At 36.9% G+C, this 19,866-nt stretch overlaps 1 protein-coding gene across 1 annotated transcript in view; it reads left to right on the top strand.

The window, feature by feature from the left end:
* Positions 1-5,353: 5,353 nt before the first annotated feature.
* Positions 5,354-19,866, top strand: part of LOC128552061 (carboxy-terminal kinesin 2-like) — a gene marked incomplete at its 5' end in the record, with an annotated part of 53,071 nt that continues 38,558 nt past the window's right edge. Inside the window, 3 exons of the mRNA XM_053533057.1 lie at positions 5,354-5,527; positions 13,604-13,768; positions 15,116-15,254. Coding sequence (XP_053389032.1) covers positions 5,354-5,527; positions 13,604-13,768; positions 15,116-15,254 — 478 coding nt within the window. The remainder of the gene's footprint in view (positions 5,528-13,603; positions 13,769-15,115; positions 15,255-19,866) is intronic.

Below are 19,866 nucleotides of genomic sequence, written 5' to 3'. Positions count from 1 at the left end.
CAAACTTAAAATAGTTGTTCAACATCATCATCCACATCATATGACACAAGGTGCATAACTCTGGCACCATTTTTTCATGAATTATTCCCCCTTTTTACTTAGAATTTCAGGTTAAAGTTTTGATGCACTTTCACTCTGCCTCTGTTATTAGCTCACCTGTCACAAAGTGACAAGGTGCGCTTTTGTGATCACGCGGCGTCCGTCGTGCGTGCGTGCGTCAGTCCGTAAACTTTTGCTTGTGACCACTCTAGAGGTCACATTTTTCATGGGATCTTTATGAAAGTTGGTCAGAATGTTCACCTTGATGATATCTAGGTCAAGTTCGAAACTGGATCAGGTTCCATCAAAAACTAGGTCAGTAGGTCTAAAAATAGAAAAACCTTGTGACCTCTCTAGAGGCCATATATTTCATAAGATCTTCATGAAAATTGGTCAGAAATTCACCTCGATGATATCTAGGTCAAGTTCGAAACTGGGTCATGTGCCTTCAAAAACTAGGTCAGTAGGTCAAATAATAGAAAAACCTTGTGACCTCTCTAAAGGCCATATTTTTCATGGGATCTGTATGAAAGTTGGTCTGAATGTTCATCTTGATGATATCTAGGTCAAGTTTGAAACTGGGTCACGTGCGGTCAAAAACTAGGTCAGTAGGTCTAAAAATAGAAAAACCTTGTGACCTCTCTAGAGGCCATAATATTTCATGAGATCTTCATGAAAATTTGTCAGAATGTTCACCTTGATGATATCTAGGTCAAATTCGAAAGTGGGTCACGTGCCTTCAAAACTAGGTCAGTAGGTCAAATAATAGAAAAACCTTGTGATCTCTCTAGAGGCCATATTTTTCATGGGATCTGTATGAAAGTTGGTCTGAATGTTCATCTTGATGATATCTAGGTCAAGTTCAAAACTGGGTCACGTGCCTTCAAAAACTAGGTCAGTAGGTCAAATAATAGAAAAACCTTGTGACCTCTCTAAAGGCCATATTTTTCATGGGATCTGTATGAAAGTTGGTCTGAATGTTCATCTTGATGATATCTAGGTCAAGTTCGAAACGTGGTCACGTGCGGTCAAAAACTAGGTCAGTAGGTCTAAAAATAGAAAAACCTTGTGACCTCTCTAGAGGCCATATATTCCATGAGATCTTCATGAAAATTTGTCAGAATGTTCACCTTGATGATATCTAGGTCAAATTCGAAAGTGGGTCACGTGCCTTTAAAAACTAGGTCAGTAGGTCAGATAATGGAAAAACTTTGTGACCTCTCTAAAGGCCATATATTTCATGAGATCTTCATGAAAATTTGTCAGAATGTTCACCTTGATGATATCTAGGTCAAATTCGAAAGTGGGTCACGTGCCTTTAAAAACTAGGTCAGTAGGTCAGATAATGGAAAAACTTTGTGACCTCTCTAAAGGCCATATTTTTCATGGGATCTGTATGAAAGTTGGTCTGAATGTTCATCTTGATGATATCTAGGTCAAGTTTGAAACTGGGTCACGTGCCTTCAAAAACTAGGTCAGTAGGTCAAATAATAGAAAAACCTTGTGACCTCTCTAAAGGCAATATTTTTCATGGGATCTGTATGAAAGTTGGTCTGAATGTTCATCTTGATGATATCTAGGTCAGGTTCGAAACAGGGTCATGTGCGGTCAAAAACTAGGTCAGTAGGTCTAAAAATAGAAAAACCTTGTGACCTCTCTAGAGGCCATACTTGTGAATGGTTCTCCATAAAAATTGGTCAGAATGTTCATCTTGATGATATCTAGGTCAAGTTCGAAAGTGGGTCACGTGCATTCAAAAACTAGGTCAGTAGGTCAAATAATGAAAAAACGTTGTGACCTCTCTAGAGGCCATATTTTTCATGGGATCTGTATGAAAGTTGGTCTGAATGTTTATCTTGATGATTTAAGGTCAAGTTTGAAACTTGGTCAACTGCGATCAAAAACTAGGTCAGTAGGTCTTGAAATAGAAAAACCTTGTGACCTCTCTAGAGGCCATATTTTTCCTGAGATCTTTATGAAAATTAGTGAGAATGTTCACCTTGATGATATCTAGGTAAAGTTCAAAACAGGGTCACGTACCTTTGAAAACTAGATCATTAGGTCAAATAATAGAAAAAGCCTTGTGACCTCTCTAGAGACCATATTTTTCAATGGATCTTCATGAAAATTGGTCAGAATTTTTATCTTGATAATATCTAGGTCAAGTTCAAAACTGGGTCACATGAGCTTAAAAACTAGGTCACTATGTCAAATAAGTCAAATAATAGAAAAAACGACGTCATACTCAAAACTTGGTCATGTGGGAAGAGGTGAGCGATTCAGGACCATCATGGTCCTCTTGTTACTGAATGGATTTGATTCAAACTTAAAATAGTTGTTCAGCATCATCACCCACATCATATGACACAAGATGCATAACTCTGACACAATTTTTCATGAATTATTCCCCTTTTTACTTAGAATTTCAGGTTAAAGTTTTATGCACTTTCACTCTATCTCTGTTATTACTGAATGGATCTGAATCAAACTTAAACAATTGTTCAACATCATTACCCTTATCATATGACACAAGGTGCATAACTCTGGGACCAATTTTTCATGAATTATTTCCCTTTTTACTTATTTATTTGTTGGATTTTAAGTCACACCGACACAGTGTAGGTCATATGGCGACTTTCCAGCTTTAATGGTGGAGGAAGACCCCAGGTGCCCCTTCGGACATTATTTCAGGCCCGAGCGGGCACCTGGGTAGAACCACCGACCTTCCGCAAGCCAGCTGGATGGCTTCCTCACATGAAAGATTCTATGTCCCCGGCGGGGATTCGAACCCACAGCGGTGAGGGGCAAGTGATTTGAAGTCAGCGACTCTAACCACTCGGCCACGGAGGCCCCCCCTTTTTACTTAGAATTTTAGGTTAAAGTTTTAATGCACTTTCACTCTATCTCTGTTATTACTGAATGGATTTGATTCAAACTTAAAATAGTTGTTCAACATCATCACCCACACCATATGACACAAGGTGCATAACTCTGGCACCAATTTTTCATTAATTATTCCCCCTTTTTACTTAGAATTTTAGGTTAAAGTTTTGATGCACTTGCACTCTGTCCCTGTTATTACTGAATGGATTTGATTCAAACTTAAAATAGTTGTTCAACATCATCACCCACACTATATGACACAAGCTGCATAACTCTGGCACCAATATTTAATGAATTATGCCCCTTTTTGCTTAGGATATACTTGTATAGTGTTTTGATAAATTTTATCTTTACCTCTCTTATTACTTTAAATTGATATTTTTGACATAGACTCAGGCTATTGTGCAATATCTTCATCCACAATTGGAGTCATTAAACACTCCAGTGACAGCTCTAGTTTCCTCAGATGTGCTCAGTTTCACTATCCAGCATCGAAATAGACGAGCGCACTGTCTCCTGTGACAGCTCTTGTTAAAAACCTGCAGTCTGTGATATCTGAAAAAGAAAACACACAATAAAGATAAAAAAAAATAACTAAAAAAAAAAGCAGCTTTAATTTTACACTCGTACAATAACTAAACCCGACACTGGTGAAAGAAATTTTAGAGGAAAAACAACTTTTCAAAATAGCCTTTTCTTGGTGTAGATCAGCTGTTTGTAGCAATACACAAACAGATATTTAGTATATATTTTGTGAAACAATGTGTGCGTGTAAGGGTTTGAACATCCGAAATTTTAATCTGCCTTGTCAGCTTCGTTTTTGACGTTTTGAAATAAGGTGTGATGGTTGACAGTTATAAAAAGTCAGATCTACACACCAAATGAATTAAGCTATAACGTGCCCAAATAGACATTAGCATAGAGCCTGCCTGTGCGTAATGCAGAGAGCCTGCCTGTGCATTAAAAACTGGTGTGCAGAGAGACCGCCGGTGCCCCGACAGAACCGAAAGTAAGGGGTTTTGAATGATTCTATTTACAATTCGGCCTATTTGTCAAGATTTTTTTGGAAGAATATTGTAAAATGAATACATGTAGTGCGCTTGATACGTATGATATCAAAGAAAATACTCATTAAAGAATGTGGAAAAGGTCAGGTTAGTGTTCCATGTCAGCACACCATCAATTAATTGCATCGAGTTTGCGAGCAAAATGGCTGATAATTAAAAAGTAAACGCTACAATACATAGTAAAGTCATTCTAATGTTCCGTGCTCTACTTATTTTTGAGCAGCATACATATTATCATGCATGGCAGCTCGTTTTTTCGCCTTTTCATCCGATCTGGACATTGTTAATAGCAAAGAAAAGCCGATACCGACGCAAAGAAACCGCCGATATAGCAGATTTTGCTAAGAGTCCGCCGATATGGATAGGCACTGTGGTACTGCTGCTAATCAGTATTCTGAGTACATTAATATTTGGTATGGCACTAATATCATTGATGTCATGTCTCTAAAATTAGAAACTCATTAATTAAGGTCTCCTGTGATACGCATATTTGCCAAAGCCACAAAATGTAGTATATGGTGAAATTTTACATACATGTCCCATCTTTACAATACATAACTGAATTTTTATGCCCCCGAAGGGAGGCATATAGTTTTTGAACCGTCTGTCGGTCTGTCCACAATTTTCGTGTCCGGTCCATATCTTTGTCATCCATGGATGGATTTTCAAATAACTTGGCATGAATGTGTACCACAGTAAGACGACGTGTCGCGCGCAAGACCCAGGTCCGTAGCTCAAAGATCAAGGTCACACTTAGACGTTAAAGGTCATTTTTCATGATAGTGCATTCATGTCCGGTCCATATCTTTGTCATCCATGGATGGATTTTCAAATAACTTGGCATGAATGTGTACCACAGTAAGACGACGTGTCACGCGCAAGACCTAAGTCCGTAGCTCAAAGGTCAAGGTCACACTTAGACGTTAAAGGTCATTTTTCATGATAGTGCATTCGTGTCCGGTCCATATTTTTGTCATCCATGGATGGATTTTCAAATAACTTGGCATGAATGTGTATCACAGTAAGACGACATGTGGCGCGCAAGACCCAGGTCCGTAGCTCAAAGGTCAAGGTCACACTTAGACGTTAAAGGTCATATTTCATGATAGTGCATTGATGGGCGTGTCCGGTCCATATCTTTGTCATTCATACATGGATTTTAAAATAATTGGGCATGAATGTGTACCACAGTAAGACGACGTGTCGCGCTCAAGACCCAGGTCCGTAGGTCAAAGGTCCTATTCATTCAAAGTGCCATCGGGGGCATGTGTCATCCTATGGAGACAGCTCTTGTTCTTCTTTGACAATACAGTATTATAAATGTTTTCTCTTCTGTTATAAATAATAGTTGTTCTTGTTTTTAGTCTGCCTTGGATGGGTACAATGTCTGTATATTTGCTTATGGACAGACCGGAAGTGGGAAGACATACACTATGGAAGGTCCGTCGGTAGAGGATGAGGAAAACAGAGGAATGATATCTCGAGCTGTCCTACAAATATTCAGTAGTACAAGAGAATTAGAGGATAAAGGTTGGCAGGTAAAATAGTCGCCATGGTTCACTTAAGCCTTATATTGCCTACACAATTCGGAAAATTTTCGAATTAGTAATAAATTGCTACTAGAATGTTTATCTTCTTTAGTGAATTTAGCTTTTTTGAAACAGATTTTTTATTTTGTTCAAAAGATGTCTGAATATTGCTGAAACCATAGATTTTTGAGAAAATGGGCAGTTTTTGCCATATTTAGGTCACGTAGGAATGTTTTTAATTGTGAGCACAGTCATGGACCATAAAAATATATTGCCCATAGATCCAGCTTCTTTCACAGAATTTTTTGGTTGTGGTTGACAGCTGTGCCCGTATTGAAAATTTCTGATTTGTTTAGAAATTCAGATAAAAAAATGAAGGTTTCCCATACCGTTAATGTTAAAAGTATTTTCATTTACGTCAGATATTTTCTTCGATAATGAATAAATGGTAAAATATTGAATGCATTTTGATAAAACAAAAAATCCTACTTCTTGATGTCAGAAAGAAAACTTTTCTACATTTAGAGACTTTCAGTTTTTAGGCCATTTTTGGGCAAAAGTGAACATTCTCCTTTGTATTAAATATCTTAGCTGTCCTGTAAATATTTTTAAGTACATGAGAATTAGGAATGAAATAGCTACAATCATAGTTACATTAAATGATATCTCAAGTTGTTCTCAATCAGTAAAATTGGAAAATTCGAGGACAAAGGTGGGCAGTTAAAATAAAATGAAGTTGAAGTCATAGATACCTTAAGTACATAAATGTCTTGAGCTATGACATCTGTTCTACAGACAGTCAGTAGTACCATGAAACGGAATAATTATTTGCAAGTTGATGGGTTAACATAGTTGTCACATGATATTAGCTATTGCAGTTCTATGTTGTGTTAATTTTCCCCATAGATAAAAAATGGTGCATTAATGTAGATATATAGTTAGGGATTGCATTTTAAAAAACACACACACACACAAAAACAAAGGTTGATGTAAGGCTAATTTTGCATTGACAATAGACTGTTTCAGCTGGTGATCAGATAAGATTTCATGCCCTGGTTTAATTTCCCATAAACAAAAAAACCGAAAGGCCTACTTAGATCTGTGTAAGAATTGATTGTTGTAGTGATAGAAGTGTGTGTGTTGACTTGCTCTAGTTCAACACTGCCCCTAGGTGCTTTCCTGACAGAAACGAAGGATTTCATAAATTTGGTGACTATAGTGCAGCCACCATCGTGGACCATGATAGATGGTCCAACAATCCATGCTAACTGTAATGTTTGTAATGAGCATGGGTTTTGGCTATGTATTATTAGTTACACTGCTTGTTGGTGACAGGATACGGGATATACGCTGTCGAGGAAATCCATATCAGGCGAGAGCGAAGCTCGAGTCTGATATGGATTTTCGAGACAGCGTATATCCCGTATTCTGTCACCAACAAGCAGTGTAACGATTTTATCTAGCCGACTACCTTTTAAATTCCTCTCTGGAAAGTAATAATGTTGTTTTTGAAAAAAATCTATATATTGCCACCTAGGCTTCTACTTTCACATCCAGTCACCAACAATGGTTTCATCTTTCTGACTAACCTTTCCTTTCATATCTTCTGAATTTGCAGATTAATAATGCAGTTTTATTGCAGTACGAGTCCAGGACTTTACCGGTGTATTTTATTTCTGACCTGCTGTACATGAAGAGTTATTGTATATCTATATCTGGACAACCAAATTTTGAACAGTAACATAGTTGCTACAATGTATATTTTTCACTGGCACCCTTCAAGTGACAAAGACACAAAATGCATATCTTGTCAACAAATTTCCACTGCAGTGTCAACTGAATACAAGCGAACTGTTAGTGAGCACAAATTAATAGTTACTTTTTAACAGCTACATTACTTTCGGGCTACCCTTTACTTCCATTTTTTCTGAATTACCAGGAATACCTGATGAAATTACAAAATCTAAGAGTCAGTATTCAAAATAAATACAAAAACACACAATTCTTTTTTTAATTTAATCAAAGTTTCAATAATAATCCATTTGCAGGAGTTTCAACAATTGTAAACAAATAATATTATTTAAAGAAAACAAAAACACAATGTCATATATATTAAAAAAAAACGTTAAGGACATATGAAACAGGAAATTTTCCATATTTATACTGGATGTTGTCAGCAATATTCATACTATGAGTATGGATGGAAATTTTTTATGATTACTATGAATGGAATTTTATAAATCAACATACATTCTGTTATTGTGTGAAAAAATGGCGTTCGACTTAAAGGTTTAATGTATTTTGTACTAAGTGAAACAGGATTTTTTCCATATTTATACTGGAAATTAATATCTTGTAAGCAATATTCATAATGTAAATTTACTATGATTTACTATGAATGGATTTCTATAAATCCACATACATTTTGTTATTGTGTGAAAAAATGGCACTCGACTTAAATGTATTCTGTACCATTAGAAACAGGATGTTTTCCGTATTTATACTGGATATTGAATATCTTGTCAGTGAGTAATATAATGGAAATTTACTATGATTTACTATGAATGAGTTTTTACAAATCCACATCCATTCTGTTATTGTGTGAAAAAATGGCATTCGACTTCAAGGTTAAATGTATTCTGTACCATTAGAAACAGGATATTTTCCATTTTTATACTGGATATTGAATATCTTGTGAGCAATATTCATAATGGAAATTTACTATGATTTACTATAAATGGAGTTTTTTAAATCCACAAATTCACATATATCCTGTTATTGTGTGAAAAAATGACGTTCGACTTCAAGGTTAAATGTACATTCACAATGAAAAAAGCAAGAACATACCCTTAAAAAAAACTAGCAATTTAATAATAAACAATAAAAAAGACGGATAGAGCCTTTCCACTCAAAGTGAGTGATATGCAATTGCAGATATGACATATATCATGTTTGTTGCTCCTAAACGAAATACTTTCAACTGTTAGCACAATAAAATTGTTACTGCATGTGCCGCATGTAAATTTTCAAACAATGTTAATTACACTTACTGCATCAAACTTACAGTAAACTGTGATTAAATTGAAAAATATGGTGAATACTTTACAATTAAAATTATTAAACAAATGTAACAACACAAACAACCTCAGAAATGAGGAGAAAAACTATTTGTTAATAGTAAGGTTTTGAATTATTGTGACATTTCCATAGAAGACTTGAGGGTTTGTCTGCATACAGGCTGAAGCCGACTTGGTTTGTACATTTGTTTGGACATTTGGTGAAAATTCACTAAATATATCATTTAGATTAAGTCCATCTAAACAGTCTAGAGCAGAACCCACGGCTACATTATTACTACTAGATGATGTAACAGCTGGAACTAGATCAGACGATTGGTATGTTAAAGCCGCACGAGCCGGGGCCTGTACTGATAGTTGTTGATTACACTGATTTAGAGGAAGCACATTTGCTGAAATAGTCTGTCCCATTTTAATTTTCTCATCCGTATCAACCCTCTGATACGTAGTTAAAGACTGAACCGACTTGTGGCCTGTAACAGCCATGATCTGAGCTGCATTATACATATTTTTGGAAAGAATAGTTGCCCCAGTGGCACGACTGGAGTGATTTGTGTACACCTCAGATAATTCACATTTTTTACTCAACCCTGACATAAATGAAGTCAATTTTCTTTCTCCAATTGGTGAATTACAGTACCACACTGTATTATCTTCTTGGAAGCTTTCAAGAGGTTTCTGCCATAACCTGTCATTTCCCGGATGTAGAAGGCTTACATATTTCTCAAAAGATGCCACCGAACAGTATGGTGAGCCTGAAAAGATATAAAAGAAAAAGAAAATCATTAATTTTAGTGCAATTTAATCAAAGTAGAACAAGAGACTGTTTTAGATTATACAGATTTGTTATATAAATTTCATGTCTTAAGATTAATTTGTTCTTGCGTGATTTGTAGTCGAAATGATTCGATTTGTTAATTTTTGTGACGTGGCAGTCTAAACATCAAAACTTTGAAGGACCAAAATAATGTTTATTTATATGCTCTTGCTTTTTTTCATTATAATTATCATGTAAAGCGTCGGCAGCGATGAATATTTCATCGAAACCTGCTTTCAATTTTGACGTGAGTGGGTTATTGCACTTATAAAATAATGCATTATTTCCTAGGATTGCGTCAAATGTTTTGACAAGCATGATATGGGATTTCAATATGTTCAGCGAATATCCCATATTCTGTCACTAACCAAGTCGTGCATCCAATCAATAAACCAGATTTACAACCACCTCTTTAAATATCTATTATTTAATTTTGAAAGTAATTTTTCGGTAATCTTATAAATCTATTTCAACATACCTTGTGATTCTGGCATGATGCCGGAGAAGTTTTCCTTGTCAGACTCTCTATGGTTTTTTGTCATCTCATCACAAGCCTTGTATACATATTTGAGACCAGTAGTGTTGTCAATGCCAACTGCAAATGTGGATTTTGTCATTTGATGCATGTTTTCTGTTCCCCTACGGCAGAAAAATTGTCGGATATCAAATTGGACCTTGTTAGCAAGACCCGTAGGTGTATCTGGCGACATATATATAGATGTGTAAAGTTTTTTCCTGTCTTCTTCATTAATAACTGGATGATGAGTGGTATTTCCTAATCCCAAACGTTTTAATTCTGCCAATGTTGCTTGAAAGTTTAAATTTGCCTCTTTAAATTCAGAGTCTTTCACGATATCAAATCCTTTGTTGAAAGGAGGCATTTGCAAGTACCTCTTTAGTCCATTTCTAACAGCTTCAAATGAATTTGTCTTGTACATTTCCCTGTCGTGTTTTCTAATGTCCATGTAAAATTGCATCAACACCAAGTTCAATTCAGTGGCACTTAAAAGCTCAAATTCCGTATCTTTTCCAGATTCTTTTAAATAATCCTTTAAAATCTTTGCTGCTTTTTTATTAGAACGTAAAGTATTGTCCGAGTTCAGCTTCAATCTTTTGGAATTCGCTTCAACATCTGTCGTTTGGGCGAACCATTTTTTGTTTGGGAACGCCATTTTCTCACACAATAACAGAATGACGTCATATGACTATAAACACGCGCAGCGGGTTGATAACTGTGGTGACAGAACACTAAAATTTTGTAGCAAGAGACATCTTCTACCAGAGCTGTAATAATCACACACGATAATACTACAAAAGCGACGCGGCAGCCATTTTGTTATCCCCCGACGAAAGTCGGAGGGATATAGTTTTGGCGTTGTCCGTCCGTCTTTCCGTCCTTCCGTCTTTCTGTCCGTCCGTCCGGAGCCATATCTAGGAAATGGTTGGGAATATTTATTTAAAACTTCATATACATGATCACCACAATGAGTTCTTGCGGCCCGTCAAGTTTCAGTCAGATTGCCCAAGTAACACCAGAGTTATGGCCCTTAGAAGTTTCTAGTGTTAACTATATAGGGTACTATAAATATGGCAATTTCTGCATCATAACTTTTGATATATTTGACCTAGGACTATGAAATTTAAACAGAATTTAGATCACCATAATGTGGTTGTGTACACACAATTTCATTTGGATTTATTTGTAAATTAAGAGTTATTGCCCTTTAATTGTATAAAAATCCACATATTTGTACATAACAAACTTACCATTTGGTAGAATTTCATTAAATTTCTTTCATTCTTTTCCATGAACATTTATTGTAAACATGTGAAGTTGTGTACCCACACCTGGTCACCCCTTACCTTGATCACACACCTCCCCACACTATCCCCCGACACCTCCCCCCCCCACCACACAAAAAAAAAAAAAAAAAATTCATTCCTTATTTTAGATTTTATTCAAACAAACTTCATATACATGTTCACCACTATGAGGTTATGGAGCCCATCAAGTTTCAGACAGATTGCCCAAGTAACACCAGAGTTATGGCCCTTAGAAGTTTCTAGTGTTAACTATATAGGGTACTATAGATATGCCAATTTCTGCATCGTAACTTTTGATATATTTGACCTAGAACTATGAAACTTTAACAGAATTTAGAGCACTATAATGTGGTTGTGCACAGACAATTTTGTATGGATTTCTTTTTGTTACTTCAGAGTTATTGCCCTTTAATTGTCTAAAAATCCACATATTTGTACATAACAAACTTACCATTTGGCAGAATTTCATTAAATTTCTTTCATTCTTTTCTGTGAACATTTATTATAAACATGTGAAGTTGTGCACCCACATCTGGTCACCCACTTGCCTTGGTCACACCCCCTCCCCTCCCAATCCCCCTTCCCCCCGAAAAAATTTTTTTTTTTTTTATTTTCATTTCTTATTTTAGATTTTTTTCAAACCTTCCAAGTTGTACCATTCCCCCACCTCACTTCTCCACCCAGTCATGCCCACCACTGATCATGCATCCTCTGCCCCCCCCCCCCCCCTCCCTCCAACTTCACCCTTTTACCTTTTTTTTTTTTTTTTTTTTCATTTTTAATTTTCAATCAATATTTATAATCAACATGTGAAATTTTGTTTCCTCTCCCGTTCCCCTGCATCCCCACCCCCTAAAAAAAATAAATATATACATATATCTATATATAGATATATATATTTCCATTCCTTTTTTTTTTTTTTTTTTTTTTAAATGTTCAAACCTTCAACATGTTAAGTTGTGACTGCACAAACCTTGCCCTCAGCCATGTTCAAGATATCTTATCTGTGTTCTCTTAAGGACATCTGATCTTTTAAGTTCAAACGTAAAACAGCAACACCTGGTGCCAAACCACTCAAAGACAATATTTCATTCCAGTTAAACTTCAAGCTCACATTTCAATTAACCATTTAATTTTAAAAGCTAAGCTTATTACAGTAAGCATATCCCATTCAAAATAAATTCTTTAGTCAGGATCAAAGTATCATACATTTATTATGTACTCTTTAATTAAACATTTGTTTTCTGTTAAATTGATTTTGACTAATGAAATTATTTGCTTCTTATTAACATCCTTAACTTTTTGCCGGATGTATCTTTTTGCCATTCCTCACCACAAACCCTTTCGGCGGGGGATTCCAATTCATCGAATTTGCTTGTTTTCATTTATTCATATCTGTAATGTACTAGCAGGATATGGAATATATCCTGTCTCCACGTGACGCCTATTGACCAATGGAAATGCAAGAAACTTGTAGGAGGCTAGATAATTTAAAGTGCTATCTCTTATCTGTACCATGTTTCATGAGTGATGCTCATATAATTTCAAAGCTTTAGAGTTTTTAGCTCACCATAGCCAAAGGCTCAGGGTGAGCTATTCTGATCGCTCACCGTCCGTTGTCCGTACGTAAACTTTTACTTTAAATGACATCCCCTCATAAACCGCTAGGCCAATTTCATCCAAACTTCACAGGAATGTTCCTTGGGTGAAGCTCTACAAAAATTATTCAAAGAATTGAATTCCATGCAGAACTCTGGTTGCCATGGCAACCGAAAGGAAAAACTTTAAAAATCTTCTTTTCAGAAACCAGAAGCCCTAGAGCTTAGTTATTTGACATGTAGCATTGCCTAGTGGACCTCTACTAAAGTTGTTCAAATCGTGACCCCGCCCCAGGGGTCACTTGATTTTACATAGATTTCTATAGGAAAATCTTCAAAATTTTTTTAAAAATAAACCAGAAGGCCTAGAGCTTAGATATTTGACATGTAGCATTGCCTAGTGGACCTCTACAAAATTTGTTCAAATCTTGACCCCCCCAGGTCAAATTGACCCAGCTCCAGGGGTTACTTGATTGTACATAGGGAAATCTTCATAAATTTGCTAAAAATAAACCAGAAAGCCTAGATCTTAGATATTTGATACGTAACATTGCCTAGTAGACTTCTACAAATTTGTTCAAATCATGACCCCCGGGGTTAAATTGGGCCCGTCCCAGGGGTTACTTGATTGTACTTCGGAAAATCTTTCAAAACATTTCTAAAAATCATCAATTTGACATTTGAAACATGTAGCTCATATTACTCGGGTGAGCGATCCAGGGTCATCATGACCCTCTTGTTATAAGTGGTGTTTGTTTTCTAATTTCAGTATGAATTTGAAGGCTCATTTCTAGAAATCTACAATGAAACCATTAGAGATCTGTTGGGCAACCATGCAGCTGATGTTAAACATGAAATAAAGATGACTGGGACAGGTGGCAATGACGTGATGGTGACAAACCTAACAACTGTACCAATTACTTGTGAAAATCAGGTAACAGTTTCACTTTCAATAACAAGTGAAAATCAGATAAAATGCTGCAAACCCTAATTTCTATGCCATTAACAGGTTAAATTCAGGTAGTTTCTTGAAACCTAACATCTTTGCAAATAACCTATACAATTCTACTAACATAACACGATTGTTAGCAACTTGGCGAAAATCAAGTATAATAGGCTGCAAACCTATAATCACTATGAATAGTGAATGAAATTTCATAAACTTCACACACTTGTTCACTGTGATGATCTGACATGCAGTGCACAGGTTCCATAACTCTACTTTGCATTTTTACAAAATTATGCCCCTTTTTCGACTTAGCAGTTTTTGGTTGTTTTAGTATGTAAGCTGATATCGCTGTACCCACTAATGGGAATGGATTTAAACTTCACACCCTTGTTCACTGTCATGATCTGACATGCAGTGCACAGGTTCCATAACTCTATTTTGCATTTTACAAAATTATGCCCCTTTTTTGATTTAGCAGTTTTTATGCCCCCGAAGGGAGGCATTTTCGGGGGCATATTAGTTTTCAACTGTCCGTCCGTTTGTTCGTTCGTTCGTCACAACGTTAACTTTTTGCATGAAAGCACTGTACTCGTGAACCACTGCACCCAGGACCTTCAAACTTCACATGCTGATAGTACTTATTGAGTATACCACCCGTACTGACTTTGGGATCACCAGGTCAAAGGTCAAGGTCGCAGGGGCCTACATTAACTTTTTGCATGAAGGCACTTTACTCGCGAACCACTATACCCAGGGCCTTCAAACTTCACCTGCTGATAGTACTTATTGAGTACATCACCCCTACTGACTTTGGGGTCACCAGGTCAAAGGTCAAGGTCACAGGGGCCTACATTAACTTTTTGCATGAAGGCACTTTACTCGCGAACCACTGTACCCAGGGCCTTCAAACTTCACATGCTGATAGTACTTATTGAGTACACCACACCTACTGACTTTGGGGTCACCAGGTCAAAGGTCAAGGTGCTGCGGGGGCATTTGTCACCATTAGTGACAGCTCTTGTTGGTTAAGTTTTTGTAGGCTGTTGAATAGTCAAGCGTTGCTGTCCTCTGACAGCTCTTGTTTGTATGAGATGTTAAGAGAAATTATCAGCTGTAGAGTTTTAGATATGCTAATTTATATCCAAACTTTTTGCATTTTAACACAGTATGTTTGTGTGCTTGTATCTAATTTGTCACCTGCCAGTATGGGACTTTACTTTGTCTTCATTCACCTGTTTTTAATCCTCAGGGACAATTATCCTTTATTAACTTGCATCTCCTGTGAGTGGTATACGTGCAGAATGTAGACTTTAAATAATCACTGTCTTTCAGATTACTGATCTGCTGAAAATGGCATCAAGAAATCGTGCAGTAGGAGAGACAAATTGTAACGAGAGGTCGTCCAGAAGTCACAGCGTGTTCAGACTGAAAATTACAGGTTGTAACGACATCACCCAGGAGCAATGCAAAGGTATAAGACAAAGATAACCTGTTTAACCTTAAAACTAGAAAATGTCTAAATTTTGTGTATGAAATTTCTTGGAAAATGTAGAACTATCTTATAATGACTACAGCTTTTGTAGTTTGAAATATTTACCTGATAATTATGCTCAGTCACGTATATACCTTTCATAGTACATTTCTCAGTGTTGGAAAATTTTGATACAGAGAACAGAGGGAGAAAAAATGAGTTAATTGGCCAGTCTTGTAACTGCTAACTTGCAACATGTCTTAAAGCAACATTTTGTAGTTTAAATAAATTGTTAGAAAGTAGCAATCCATCATATATGACACAAACACTTGCTGGAAATATGTTGAAGCTTTCAAAAAGTGTTTTAACTAGAACCAACATACCTCATATAATTTTTAATTAGCGCATGACCTGTGGTCACATAGTATTATCCCCCTTGACCCAGTGAAAACAGTTTTTCCCCGTGATTTGGTAAATAATAGGTATTTTTGACTATCTAAGTAACCTGTGTCAGATTGATCTTATTGAAACTTTACACAAAATGTAGATCACTGTAAGGTGCTGGTGCATGCGCAGTTTTGTCAGGATCACTTTTGTACTTTAAGAGTTACTGCCCTTCTATTGTTTTACAGTCCATAAATTCCCTCATAACAAAGTAAACCATTGTGTATCTCGATGAAGTTTTAAGGTATTAGACCCGTGATAGAGTACCTCCTTTTGAAGAGTATTCAGTTCCTACCATAAACATACTGTGACTGAAATTTTTCAGGGGGCGTAGGTTCAAGCCCCACTGGGACCAAATTTTTATGCCCCCGAAGGGAGGCATATAGTTTTTGAACCGTCTGTCGGTCTGTCCGCAATTTTCGTGTCCGGTCCATATCTTTGTCATCCATGGATGGATTTTCAAATAACTTGGCATGAATGTGTACCACAGTAAGACAACGTGTCGCGCGCCAGACCCAGGTCCGTAGCTCAAAGGTCAAGGTCACACTTAGACGTTAAAGGTCATTTTTCATGATAGTGCATTGATGGGCGTGTCCGGTCCATATCTTTGTCATCCATGGATGGATTTTCAAGTAACTACGCATAAATGTGTGGCACATTAAGACGGCGTGTCGCGCGTAAGACCCAGGTCTGTAGCTCAAAGGTCAAGGTCACACTTAGACGTTAAAGGTCATATTTCATGATAGTGCATTGATGGGCATGTCCGGTCCATATCTTTGTCATTCATGCATGGATTTTAAAATTATTGGGCATGAATGTGTACCACAGTAAGACGACGTGTCGCGCGCAAGACCCAGGTCCGTAGCTCAAAAGTCAAGGTCACACTTAGACGTTAAAGGTCATATTTCATGATAGTGCAATGATGGGCATGTCCGGTCCATATCTTTGTCATTCATGCATGGATTTTAAAATTATTGGGCATGAATGTGTGGCACAGTAAGACATAGTGACAAGGTGAGCTTTTGTAATCACCCTTCGTCTGTGCGTGCGTGCGTCTGTACGTCCGTCAACAATTTCTTGTCTGCATGATAGTGGTTTCATTTATTATTTTTTTTTAACCAAACTTGCACACAACTTGTATCACCATAAGATCTCGATTCCTTTCTTGAACTGGCCAGATCCTATTAGGGGTTCCAGAGTTATGGCCCTTGAAAGGGCCAAAATTAGCTATTTTGACCTTGTCTGCACAATACCAGCTTTATTTATGATTTGATTTTTACGAAACTTGCACACAACTTGTATCACCATAAGATCTTGGTTCCTTTCTTGAACTGGCCAGATTCCATCATGGGTTCCAGAGTTATGGCCCCTGAAAGGGCCAAAATTAGCTATTTTGACCTTGTCTGCACAATAGCAGCTTCATTTATGATTTGAATTTAATCAAACTTGCACAAAACTTGTGTCACCATAAGATCTTGGTTCCTTTCTTGGACCGGCCAGATCCCATAATGGGTTCAAGAGTTATGGCCCCTGAAAGGGCCAAAATTAGCTATTTTGACCTTGTCTGCACAATAGCAGCTTCATTTATGATTTGATTTTAACCAAACTTGCACACAACTTGTATCACCACAAGATCTTGGTTCCTTTCTGGAACTGGCCAAATTCCGTCATGGGTTTTAGAGTTATGGCCCCTTTATGGTCAAAAATTTGCTATTTTGGCTTTTGCAGCCATATAGAGACTTCATTTATGGTTTGATTTGATACAAACCTCCAAAATATCTTCAACAACAATAAATCTTGGATTATATGACGAATCTGTCAGATCCAATTGTAGGTTCCACAGTTATTTTATATCTGATTACCTCCATTGATGGTAATCAAAATGGATTTATATCAGTAAGTACTTATAGGACTTATTTGAAATTTCATTATTGTCATTAGTTGGACTGAGACAATCAGGGTAGATAACTATGGACTGATTTTATGTCAAATTACCTCCCTTTATTTCAAATTAAAATGGGTATATCTCCATAACTAATGAAGATACTGATCTGAAATTTCATTTATGTCAACAGATAGACTTGGACAATCAGTGAAGATACATATTGACTGAATTTATGACAAATTACCTCCCTTTATTTTTTATCTGAATGAATGCACCTTAGCAGCTTCTAATGAGATTGGTTTGAAATGTTATTTATGTCTTCCATGGTAAGAAATAGTCATATTAGATAACGCTTGATTGAACATTTATGGATATGAATACTTTACTAATATATTGTTGTATAGGCTTGTACTCTGTATCTTCTACTTGTATATACCAATGCATGATTACCTCCCCTGATTTTAATAAAAATGGATTTATCTCGATAAATATTTATAGAACTCATTTGAAATTTCATTATTGTCTTTAGTTGGACTGAGGCAATCAGGGTAGATAGCTATGGACTGATTTTATGTCAAATTACCTCCCTTTGTTTCAAATTAAAATGGGTGTATCTCAGTAACCAATGAAGATACTGATTTGAAATGTCATTTGTGCCATCAGATGGACTCGGACAATCGTGGTAGATAACTTTTGACTGAATTTATGACAAATTACCTCCCTTTATTTTATGTAAATGAATATATGTCAGCAGCGTCTAATGAGATTGGTTTTAAATGTTATTTAAGTCTTCCAGGGTAAGGAATAGTCATGTTCGTACAAAAATGCAGCATTTAAGCCTAGGACCCTCAAACTTGGTATGGAAATTTGCCCTGACTAGGTCAAAAGGGACTGTTACAAGAAAATGTTTATCCTGATGATATTTAATGTGTATGCCTATGTGCTCTATGTCAAAACTTGATCATATCATTTTGAGCAATGGTACTCAGGTGAGTGATATAGGGCCATCATGGCCCTCTTGTTTCAAGACTTATTATTGATTTATTGTACAAAAGTGGAAATTTTTCATTTGATAAGTGATTTCTTGCTGTTTAAAGTGAATTTACCTCTGAAACAGAAGGGGGCAGAGTTAGACATCTTAAAAATACTGAGTTACCTGTGGTAAAAGTTCTCTATTTTGCCTTTACTCTTTCTAAAGATTACATATTGTGGAAGAAATGTAAGTTGGTTTAACTTCTGCCCCAAGGTTATTTTTGAATGAAGTGAGCAAAATTTAAAACAGTCCCACAGGACTCGACCTTAATTTTTAAATCCCCCGCCATAAGTGGTGGGGGGTTATAGGAATGGTCTCCGTCCGTCCTTCTGTCCGTCCGTCTGTCTGTCCGTAACACTTTCGTGTCCGCTCCATATCTCCTTAACCCCTTGAAGGATTTTTATCAAACTTGGGTCAAATGATCACCTCATCAAGATGATGTGCAGAACCTATGAGTCAGCCTTGTCAGCTCAAGGTTAAGGTCACAACTCAAGGTCAATGGTTTGAGCCTTCCATTTTGTGTCCGCTCTATATCTCCTAAACCCTTTGAAGGAATTTTATAAATCTTGGGTCAAATGATCACCTCATCAAGACAATTTGCAGAACCCATGAGTCAGCCATGCCGGCTCAAGGTCAAGGTCACAACTTGGGATGAAAGGTTTGAGCCTTCCATTTCGTGTCCGCTCTATATCTCCTAAACCCCTTGAAGGATTTTCATCAAACTGGGGTCAAATGATCACCTCATCAAGGCGATTTGCAGAACTTATGAGTCAGCCATGCTGGCTTAAGGTCAAGGTCACAACTGAAGGTCAAAGGTTTGAGCCTTCCATTTTGTGTCTGCTCTGTATCTCCTAATTCCCTTGAAGGATTATTATGAAACTTGGGTCAAATGATCACCTCATCAAGGCGATGTGCAGAACTCATGAGTCAGCCATGCCAGCTCAAGGTCACAACTTAGGGTCAAAGGTTTGAGCCTTCCAGTTTGTGTCCACTCTGTATTTTCTAAACCCCTTTTTCATCAAACTTGGGTCAAATGATCACTTCATCAAGAACTCATGAGTCAGCCATGTCAACTCAAGGTCAAGGTCACAACTCAAGGTCAAAGGTTTGAGCTCTGTATCTTCTAAACCCCTTGAAGGATTTTCATGAAACTTTGGTCAAATAATCACCTCATCAAGAAGTTGTGCAGAATTCATAAGTCAGCCATGTCAGTTCAAGGTCAAGGTCACAGCTAAAGGTCAAAGGTTTAC

This window comes from Mercenaria mercenaria, unplaced genomic scaffold (genome assembly GCF_021730395.1).
Source record: "Mercenaria mercenaria strain notata unplaced genomic scaffold, MADL_Memer_1 contig_1992, whole genome shotgun sequence".
In the NCBI taxonomy this organism is placed as follows: domain Eukaryota; kingdom Metazoa; phylum Mollusca; class Bivalvia; order Venerida; family Veneridae; genus Mercenaria; species Mercenaria mercenaria.
This window is presented reverse-complemented; position numbering and strand designations above follow the sequence as displayed.